Genomic DNA, 11,582 nt, shown 5'->3' with positions numbered 1-11,582 from the left:
CACTGTATTTTGGTGTTTTTTAAATCATGTTTCAGTCCAGGTCTCAGGTGCAGGAAGACCAAAATGAACCCTTTTACTTGTCACGATGATTAAAAGTGTGTGTGTTTTATTAAAGCGTGGCAGAGAGCGGGTTAATTGTGTACATACAGTAATTATACTCAACACTTTCAGGTCGCCGTCCGCCAATAAAGACGCTTTACGACGCCCCCCCTCTTCCCTTACACATTCCTCCCGACCCTTCTCGCACCCGTTCCTCAAAAACCTCTAGTACGCAGTCAAATCAAAGTGCGACCCTCCCCTCCTCACACACACACACACACACACACACAGACGGAGCGCAGCACCGAGACACGGAGCGCCTCTCAGAAGGATCTTACTTTTTGGAGGGTTTCACATTGACATGATGCCATAATGTCCACTACGAAACATATTTATTTGTAATCCTTTTTCACTTTTTACAACTTATGCATCTGGAAACATAGTTTTTTTCGTTACGGAGATGGATCAAGGGCTCGAGAGGAGGCAGTGGACATCAGCGTGGTCAGCTTTCCGTCTGCTTATGTGCGTGTGCGCGCTGGACCGCGTGCTCGGGCAGATCCGCTACTCGGTCCTCGAGGAGCGCGAGCATGGCGCATTCGTCGGAAACATTGGCGAGGACTTGGGCTTGGATGTCGCGCGCTTGTCTGCACGGCGATTCCGCATAGTGTCTGGAGCAAGAAAACAGTATTTAGAGGTCAATTTGGAAAACGGGATTTTGTTTGTGAACGAAAAGATTGATCGAGAGGACTTATGCGAACAGAGTCCGGTTTGTTTCTTGCATTTACAGGTGGTCATCGAAAACCCCCTGGAGCTGTACCGGGTTGAAGTGGAAATCTTAGACGTAAACGACAACGCTCCGAGTTTTCCGTGGAGCGAGTTCAACCTAGAAATAACCGAGTCTGCCGCGCCGGGATCACGGTTCCCGCTCGAGAGCGCGCAAGACCTAGACGCTGGAACCAACTCGCTCCGCTCGTACCTGCTAAGCGCAAACCAACACTTTGTGTTGGACGTCCAGACGCGCAACGACGGGAGCAAGTTCGCTGAGCTCGTGCTGGAATCTCCTTTAGACCGCGAGAAGCAGAAAATGCACGAAATGGTTCTAACCGCGGTGGACGGCGGATCTCCGCTGCGCTCGGGCACTGCACAAATCATGGTTACTGTACTGGATGCGAACGATAACGTCCCTGTATTCGACAGATCGGTTTACCGGGTAAGCCTGGTGGAGAACGCACCGAGAGGAACACTTGTGCTCAAGCTCAACGCCACGGATTTGGACGAAGGCTCGAACGGCGAGATTGTCTATTCATTCAGTGGCCACGCGCCCTTGAAAGTGCGCGAGCTGTTCAGCGTTGATTCTTATTCAGGTGAAATTCGAGTAAAGGGGATTGTGGACTATGAAAAAGCCAGCGTGTACGAGCTTTACGTGCAGGCAAAAGACAAGGGTCCCTCCGCCGTGGCCGTGCACTGTAAAGTGCTTGTCGATATATTGGACGTTAATGACAATGCGCCAGAGGTCATCCTGACCTCTGTCTCCACACCTGTTCAGGAAGACGCGCCTCCGGGGACTGTGATAGCCGTGATCAGTGTCATGGATCGTGACTCTGGGGAAAACGGAGCGGTAGACTGTCAGATTCCCAGCCATGTTCCCTTTAGGCTTCATTCGTCTTTTAAAAACTATTACACACTCGCGACTAGTGAATTTCTGGATAGAGAGTCGATAGCCGAATACAACATCACTCTGACGGCGCGGGATTTAGGTACGCCTTTGCTCTCCACCGGGAAAACCATTCACGTTATTGTGTCTGACGTTAATGACAATCCTCCTCACTTCCTCCAGCCGTCCTACACCGTTTATGTGACCGAGAATAACGCACCGGGGGCTTCCATTTGCTCCGTAAGCGCGGTCGATCCGGACTCTAACCAGAACGCATATCTATCCTACTCTATTCTTGAGGGTCAGATAAGGGGCATGCCGGTGTCCACGTACGTTTCTATTAACTCGGACAACGGCAACATTTACGCTCTTCGCTCCTTCGACTACGAGCAGCTCCGCAACTTTCAGATTCGAGTTCAGGCGCGGGACGCCGGTTTCCCGCCACTGAGCGGAAACGTGACTGTCAGCGTGTTTGTATTGGACCAGAACGACAACGCGCCGCTAGTCGTTTCCCCGCTGCCGAGGAACGGCACGGCTGCTACTGAGACTGTTCCGAGGTCGGCGGACGCAGGCTACCTCGTCGCAAAAATCACAGCGCTGGACGCGGACGCAGGGCAGAACTCTCGCCTCTCGTATCAAGTGCTGCACGCCACGGACCCGGGACTATTCAGCATCGCGCTATACACTGGTGAAATTCGGACCATCCGACGCTTCGTAGACAAAGACGCCACCAGACACAGACTCGTTATATTGGTCAAGGACAATGGGCAACCATCTCTTTCGGCCACCGTACCCCTCATTCTGACGCTGGTAGATGGCGTGCCGGAGTCGCTGTCTGAACTCGATGACCACGCTCTCAGCCGCCGAGCGCCTTCTAACCTCGCCCTCTATCTGATCATCTCTTTAAGCGTGGTGTCACTCATCTTCCTGGTAGCCATAATCGTACTGGCAGCTCTGAAGTGCTACAAAGACCGGGATTGTCCTGGAGGTTTCAGCATGTCCTTTATCGGTGCTTCGTGCTGCAGTCTCGAATCCGAGCCGGTACCCGAATCGTGCAAAAAGTCCAACCTGAATCTGCAGATATCCACCGGGACGAAGGTGCCCACGAACTGTGTAGAGAGCAGTACCGGAACCACATCTCAGAACTACTGCTACAAGGTGTGTCTGACACCTGAATCAGCCAAGAGTGACTTCATGTTCATGAAGTCCTACAGCCCGAACACGCCGAGAAACAACGCTGCTAAGGAGGCTGAAAATCTGGCGTGGAGCTCACGCGGTCCTTCGGCGAATAACGGTGCAACAACCCCTAACGAGGTGAGACGCAGTTTTTTTGCTGTGACAGTGAAACAATATATTGACAGTCTGCTATAGTTACTTACTTTCTGCGTTTGAGAAGACTTTAACAAACAACACTTTCCTAATACTTGGGCCAAAACAACTTATAGTTAGTTTTAAATGAACATTAAGGAAAATCATCCGTGCGAAATGAACTCAGATGTGTTTATTTTTGTGTAACTCTCCCCTTATATTGACCTTTATTCAATTCTAATAATCCAGTAATAACTTTTATCAGATTAATTGACAAGTGATAGTTTCTCGTTACTATACACCCTTTAATCCATGCTTATAGAGAGATAGGACTGGTTCAGTTCTAACTTCCATTAAACCTTTCCAAACACCTTCATCAGACATCTCCCTGCACATGTGATTCTTCAGACCGACTGTTTTCATCCGACTATCTTCAACATCCGTAAACCTTCTGCATTATACGGATATACTGTTTTCCTTTCAAGAGACAGCTGTTTACAGCAGCACTCAGCTTTTCAAATTGCTTCAATGAAAAACGTTCACAGTAAACACAGTAAATCACTGCGTTCTCATTCTCATGGTCTGATAAAAGTCTGTATAATGCAGGCGGAAAGAAAACTAACAGCTTGTGAGGAAACGACTTCTTTGAAATTAAGGGCAACTATATTCGGTCTGAGAGAGAATCAAGGACACCCGACTGTCTCAAGGGCACGTGCACATTAACGAGCACAAGACGTGACCTTTAGACTATTTGTTGTACAAGATCGACCGATACCGGGACCTATAGAGGGAGGGAAATAGAAGCACTTTGTATGAATGATTCTTACATAATCTTAAGTTTGTGCGTGGGTGTATCTGTGTGTGGAGAGAGAGAGAGAGAGAGAGAGAGAGAGAGAGAGAGAGAGAGAGAGAGAGACTTGAGCTATATTTTAAATCCGCTAGATGGAACTATCAGACTGTAAAGGTACTTAATATAGGTCTAATTTATTATTAATGACAAGGCCACATGAGGTTTTATTTAAAAGCGGATATTTTCACCATGGTAGACAGAAAGGTGGCAGAAACGGCAATAACTTGAAAAACTTGAACACAGATAATAAATAAAATCATACATCCAAGTAAAATGTAGTAAGAAAGCAGCACAGCTTAATCAGCTGGATTAGTTATATATGTTCACCAGCTATTTAAGTTACGAGAAAATCATTCCAGGAGCTTTTATTACCAGGCACACGAGTGGGGTAGAAAAAACGAATTTAAGTAGGTACGTCTAAACCACTGAACGATTAAACATATTTTGTTTTCTAATTAATGCTCTGCCTGGTGTGGATTTATCTGAAGATTAATGTCGTATCTCGTTTCATCCTGTCGGTGGTTTAATTAGTTTCGGGGAAAGCATTATGAATGACTAATCTAATAAATTGCTTACATCCGCGCTCTCCGTTTCACGGTGTCTGTGGGAGTTAACAGAGCGCTCAATCAGTCTGAACTTGCCTCTTTTACCCGAAATAAACACGAACGGCTTTGCATCTGATTCCCCAGCCTCCCGCCCGCCCTCCTTCCCTTTACCGACGTCTCGACCGACGAAAATGGAACAAGGCACGAGCATGCGGACTTAAATTTATTTCACTCAATTCATTAAATAAATATTTTTTTCTGGCCACAAGGTGGCAGTCGCCAGACGCACAGCCGATAGTCAAAACAAGGAAATGGGTTCTTTTGTTCAAAATAGTTTAATACTCTCATTTGGCAAAATAAGACATTACAAGGTACAACGGAAGTTTAAAATGTAAAGGCTAAAGGCCTATAATCACTAAACGTGGCAAAATGTTGTTGCTGTGATTTAAAGCCGGAAAATTTCACTCAGTAGGAATGCCTTGACCCATACAACACCTTTTTAGTTTATTTATGTTTTCTAATCAGACATGATTATTTTTAATGATGTGATAAACAAGGACTTCAGGATAGTTTTCTTTAGAGTTAAACTTTTTATCTTGTTTTGCAGTTAAAACAAGACAATACTAACTGGGCTCTTAACAAGAACCAAACTTCAACTTTGAAAAGGTAACACATGATTAGATGCACAAACAGAATAAAACTGTTCAAAACAATTTGCAATGAATCATAACATGTTATTAAGATTTACTTGTCTTTTATATTTATGTGGTGTTTTGTGGTATTTATTAATCTTTTGGCCTTACACTGCAGGAAATCCTGCTTAAAGAACGAAAGAAAGATTGGAAGCACAACATTTTCGACTGTTGTATAACACCTAACCCATATAGTCCTTATAATGATACAATCTCTGTGATTACACTTTTTAGTTATAACTCAATCAATATGGATGGCACCATCATGAGGAAGGTCATGCATACTGATTCTGAGAACTATGTAAGTCCAGTGGCTGCAGGACAGTACTGGACATGGGGATCACGAATGAGAGGTAAGCAAAACACCTACTGGTCTATTAGGTAAGGACTTGCAATTCAAAATTAACTGGTAGACACTGTCTGTTATTTTACAATTAAATTTATTAAATGGCATTTTGTATGTCTATCTCTAGAATTTGTGTAATCCTTGAAAGCAGATGGATATTTTCTTCATATATTGTAGTATTTTTTTTAATTAAATATACACATATATTTTTTTACTTTTCGATATAATACACTACAAAATGAATTCTCTTGACTTGTGTATACTATTCAATATAATAAAACACAATATATTAACATTTGCTAAGTTATGTAAAGTACATTGATCAGGCATAAAATTATGACAACCTGCAAAATATTGACTGGTCTGTGGCTTTGCATCCCCATATGCAACAAACTGTGATGTACTGTGTATTCTGACACCTTTCTATCAGAACCAGCATTCTTTAGCAATTTGAGCTACAGTAGCTTGTTTGTTGGCTCGAACCACACGAGCCATCCTTTGCTTCCCACGTACACCAGTGAGCCTTGGACACCCATGCCCCTGTCGCCAGTTCACCACTGGTCATTCCTTGGACTACTTTTGATAAATACTGGCTACTGCAGGAACACCCCACAAGAGCTGCAGTTTTGGAGATGCTCTGACCCAGTCGTCTAACGCAATTTGGCCCTTATCAATCTCGCTCATATCCTTATGCTTGCCCATTTTTCCTGCTTTTAATACCTTAATTTTGAGGACCAAATGTTCACTTGCTGCCTAATATATCCCACACACTAACAGGTGCCATGATTACGAGATAATTAGTGTTATTCACTTCACCTGTAATAATGTTAAAATGTCATTATATTATGCCTTGGTGTATATAGTTTATAGTTTGGCAAAATGTGTATCATATTATATATTCTTTCTCTCCCTTTCTAACTGACCCAGAGTGCAAGAAGTCTTCTCCTGCGACAGGCGTCCCTGAGAGAGCATGGACACCCCGCTACACCCCTACAAAAAAAACTCCCCAACAACAGCAGCCTTCAGGTCAATCACAAGGTCAACCGCCACCTGACTACCAACACAATGTCTACATTCCTGGGACTACATCTGCACTCTGTACCCTGCGGCCCACTAATCGCAGTGAGCTAGATGTCCACAACACCTTCTCAACCTTTGGAAAGAAGCGCAAGTTCATCTCTCCCGGCAGTTATGACCCGAGGGTTGAAATAGGTACTGAGGTCATCAATAATGACCTTTATAATGAATAGTGAAAAAGACTGGAGAAACTACAACAACATAAGAGATGTTGGACAGAACATGTAAAGGACATGAAAATGGTGAAACGCAAAAGCAGTGAAACAGAAGAAACTAGAAAATCTAAAATATTAATTGCAACCAAAGCCGACTCTATCTATCCAAATCATAGTCCTCTCATTTTACAGCAACATTATGTTTTTGATAAGGGTAAAATGCTACACACAAACCCATTTGGATTTTGAGACGTGTTTTGATTTATATGTTTCCTGTTGTTATGTTTGTTACATATAAAGCATAAACCAGAATTATAAATCTTTAAACTACAACAAGGGTTGAAAAGAACTAGTTTAGGGGCACAGATAAACAACCGATTTGGATTAACTAAATACATTATTGTAAATTAAGGAAGGCTTGAAGTTGGATTACCATTTGTGCATCTATGTTGGCTTTGTGTTTTCCTTTGTTTTTTTTTGTTTTTTTTTGCAAAATACATGAGACATGCCAGTTCAAGGTTTAAAATGGTTTTAGAAACACACCTATATAAATATAAGGTATAATTGAGTGTACCAGTATAAAAGCTCCAGATCTACTGTGACCAGAGATAAGAGGTTACCCTTGTAATGATGAATAAATGGATACATTAACATTTATTATATAAAACATGATATTGAACAGATGAATGCTTTGGTTTATACTGATCACACTCAGTGTTAAAATCTTAAGTATTTATGGGTTATTTAAAAGTTCCATGCTAAGCTTAAGAAAGAAAGTGTTTTTATTTTTATTTTTTTTAGAAAGGGCTCAAAACAGAACTAATACAAGATAATAATTATCTATATAAGCTCTACAAAGTAAACTTATAAGGAGGTATTTTTTATTTAAAGAACGCAATTTATTCTTCTGAATCATTGGGTGAGCACTTACTGCTCTTTTATTTAGACAACTTGGTGCATAGTTCAAAGGTATAAAGGTCAAAGGTAACAAACAGGAACAATGACATGTTGTGACTTACATTTCCATACTATTATTATTATTATTTTATTTTATTTTATTTTATTTTTATTGTTGTTAAAATTTTTGACAATCATATTAGGTAAACTGTGAGCATTACATACCCATTGGCCACTGTGTGATTTTTCTGAAACACCAGGCCATAGCCTTGCATTGATTGGTTGCTCATTTAAAGAGATGAATCGATCTTACATGATTATTGTTCAGTGAACAACATGTACAATACTAATATGTATGCATCCACTGTAAATGACCCATGGCATCTAGTGCTGTATGTCACTGTATAAATTCTGATAATAAAGTATTTTTTCTGAGTATTATAGACTGGCAATAATATATGCTACACATTTTTTTTTTTTTTTAGAAATAACCTGGGTTACTATGATGTGACTGGTATGTGTAACATTTAAAAACAAATAAACCTCATAATAATTAATATTTTTTTAAAATATAAAGTTTGAATGAAACAGATTTTTTTTCTTTTTGCAATTTATTTTCAAATCACAATTTTAACTGTTTCTATTAAACCCCACAATTAGTTTATTTCAGTGTAAAATAAACCCCTCAAAAATAAAATTATAACCAAATCTTACATTCTGCAACATTAAATCTGCATTCTTTATATTAGGAAAATGTACCTACAGATGGTAAGATGGTTTGAATTCTAGTACATACACATTTTCTTGCCTACAGAGAACAATTTTCAGTCATTCACAAAACAAATAAGCAGTTCCTTTTCCAAAAAATATGATTTTAATTATTACTCTACCTGGTGCCCTTTTGGTTTTTAATTGGTCAAGTCCTTTGGACTGGAATTTGGCCTGGAAATGAATTTAGAATGTCAGTAGATGTGTATCAGACCACTGGGCAAGGCTAATTATGTCTGCCACATGTCCTTTTACACTACTAAGGGAGTGATGGAAACGGTCTCCATGGCACTCACCCACATCTTCAAAATAAAGTTTCGGTCACTGCAAGCTGAGCAACTAAGGCAGAGGAGATGAGATATTTAGATGGATTTTTTCAAAAATCAACTATATTTATTCACAGCTATGGGTGTATAATCCTAAAATACATTCAGAAAAGCATTTTTATTTGAATTTTACTTTGGATTAATATATACTATGTATGCAATAAATTGCAGGAAACTGAAAAGAAAAAAAAAAGATTTGGTGTATCTTTGTCCCTAGACAACAATTTACTATTTTTAATGAGCACATTAAAATGTACATTATTGTAATCTCTATAGTAACATGCTGAGTTTGGATCATCACAGTCCTCACTGGTCTTAGATGTATTTAAGAACATACACCATTATTTGAAACATTAACAGAACACTATACTGCTCTACATAACAGTTAAATAATATATGTAATGTGAGGGTTTTTTACTGCTGCTTTGGCAGGAATACTGTTCAAGTAGTCACTTGGTCAGAACACTATTATTATTTTTTTATTTACATAGAATTTAAGTGTGCATACAGTTGTCTATCACTGACAGTGTGATGCATTTAGTAGACCATTGATTGAATACCTTAAGAATTTAATACATTGTTTTCTCCTTGACCAGCTTTACTTTGACATACATTCAGTATCATCATGCTCTTTGTGTAAATTGTATAAAATAATCATAAAAATAATCCACCTAGGAGTCAACAGGTAAATATATAAACTTTACAAAAATGTAAATAATCTGGAATAGTGACATAATATGAACTGATAGGTGAAACTTGACATGCATGAATTCATTCTTTCTTGGTATTGCAGCCTATAAGAGATGATGTCTAACTTATTAGTTCACTGATGCAGCCCATCAGATGTCATCTAACATATATACACAAGTAGATAAACATTCTTTGGTCAGAATACACATTCAGGTTTGGATGATCAGTGAGCTTTAATCCTTTTTCCTGCATGTAATGTGTACATTACAATATATTCAACTCAGTGTATTGAAGGTTCTTTTGACAAATAGAATGCAAAGTTTTGAGAGGAGAAAAGAAATGCATAGGCACACAAAATCACTGTTTTCTGTTTTGCACAAAATATTTAAGTTTGTGTTTGTACTACTTTTACCTGCTTAAATCTAAAAAACGTACTACTTGTATTTAGTGTTTTGAATGTTTTGGGAATTGAGAATACTTTACATGAATAATGCATAAAATGACAAAATGTAACTACTAAAATAATTTGTGTTTTTCATATGTGGAACAAAATAATATGTTATTTAATATTTAATATGAGGTTTATTATTTTATGCAGTAAGAATATTTCTATCAGTTGCTGACATGTAAAACTTTGAAGACCCTAAATTAGTCCTTTATGAGTAAAATAATAGTTCATCAGTTACCATGGCAACACCAATCGTTCTGCCCACTACTTTATTCTACTAATTTTTGTCTCTCTTATTCACAAGGAGATGACCATTCTGGACTATCTTAGTATCAGTTCACACCAGTCAGTAGCCCTGTTTCATGCCTATTCTGCTCACAAAAAATATTCATAAAATAAAATAGTTATGTAAGTTTTGAACCACCCCTTCCTCACCACAACAAAGGACACAACTACAAGTATTTTATTTATTCTGAATGTAAATATGTATCTGAACCTGCATTAAAGTTACATTCACAGCTACATTATATGTATCCTTACTGCCCTGCATAAAGATAAAGCAATGTCAGTTATAAACTATGACAGAAAACAGCACCTGCACACTGCACAGTAACAATTTCCACAATTTTTACATTTTCCCAGTGTAACATGATGTGAAGTTTGTCAGTTTCCTGTAATAGTATTTAATTGTAACTTATAATAACACAATAGCCCGAAGGGGGCAGTGAGCAAACAAATATACATTAATAACAAAAAATATTAACCCGCACACACACACACACACACACACACACACACACACACACACACACACACACACACACACAATTCATTAGGGATACTGGATGACACTGACATTATTATTAGGGTTATTTGACATTATTATATTATATTATATTATATTATGTTTTATTTTATTTTATTTTATTTTATTTTATTTTATTTTATTTTATTTTATTTTATTTTATTTTATTACAATTCACATCCTTTTAGAGCTAATGCATGAAGACTCTAAAAAAAGTCTCACTAGTTCAGCCGCTAGAGGTCGCTTATGTTACACTTTGCAAACAATCAAAATTAAAACTTAAGTACTGTATAATATTTAAGCTTTGATTTATAGTCAAAGAGAATAAATAAAATATTCTTAATAACATTTGAAACACAAATAGCAAGACCACAGAAGTGCTGTTACCCTTACCACCTAATCTTATTTTTCAGTGTCTGGTTAAAAAAAGTCTTTCATCAGAGCATTGTTTGATACTGAAGCAGTTATAATTTCTAAGCCAGTGCCTTCAGATGCTGGAGTGTGATGATGATACCTCTGATGTTTTATATAAATGATAGACATAGTCACTTTCCCCTTTGTTATTTCTTTCTCTCTCTCTTTCTCTCTCTCTCTCTCTCTCTCTCTCTCTCTCTCTTTATATATATATATATATATATATATATATATATATATATATATATATATAGAGAGAGAGAGAGAGAGAGAGAGAGAGAGAGAGTGAGAGAGAGAGAGTGAGAGAGAGAGAGAAAGAAATAACGAAGGGGAAAGTGACGCTGCGATAACCATGATGTTAACATACATTACTGTGTAGAAGTCACAGATATCTACATTTTATTTTCATAGAAATGTACTTTGATTTTATTACAATATAGACATAACAAAGCATTTTATATTTTTAAACAATACTTTTTTTTATTTGTTTGTCACTTTTCTAAAAAGGCTGGTTGGATATGCATCATAAAAACAAAACAAATAAACAAACAAAAAGCAATGTGTTCAG

At 38.5% G+C, this 11,582-nt stretch overlaps 1 protein-coding gene across 1 annotated transcript; it reads left to right on the top strand.

Annotated features, from left to right (window-relative positions):
* Positions 1–211: 211 nt before the first annotated feature.
* si:ch73-233f7.1 (uncharacterized protein LOC100537710 homolog) lies at positions 212–8,006 on the top strand. The gene is made up of 4 exons (XM_046860188.1): positions 212–3,007; positions 5,004–5,062; positions 5,323–5,441; positions 6,362–8,006. The coding sequence occupies exons 1-4, from the start codon at positions 500–502 to the stop codon at positions 6,682–6,684; spliced, it is 3,009 nt and encodes a 1,002-aa protein (XP_046716144.1). The 5' UTR covers positions 212–499; the 3' UTR covers positions 6,685–8,006.
* The last annotated feature ends 3,576 nt before the right edge of the window (positions 8,007–11,582 follow it).

The sequence above is a fragment of the Silurus meridionalis genome, chromosome 10, assembly GCF_014805685.1.
Source record: "Silurus meridionalis isolate SWU-2019-XX chromosome 10, ASM1480568v1, whole genome shotgun sequence".
Classification (NCBI taxonomy): Eukaryota; Metazoa; Chordata; class Actinopteri; order Siluriformes; family Siluridae; genus Silurus; species Silurus meridionalis.
This window is presented reverse-complemented; position numbering and strand designations above follow the sequence as displayed.

What these genes read in the sequence shown, in the direction of transcription:
- si:ch73-233f7.1 (XM_046860188.1), top strand. Translation starts at nt 500, where the DNA reads ATGGATCAAGGGCTCGAGAGGAGGCAGTGGACATCAGCGTGGTCAGCT. An exon ending in CAAACTTCAACTTTGAAAAG is followed by an intron (nt 5,063 to 5,322) that starts GTAACACATGAT and finishes TACACTTTTTAG; the next exon opens with TTATAACTCAATCAATATGG. An exon ending in ATGGGGATCACGAATGAGAG is followed by an intron (nt 5,442 to 6,361) that starts GTAAGCAAAACA and finishes TAACTGACCCAG; the next exon opens with AGTGCAAGAAGTCTTCTCCT.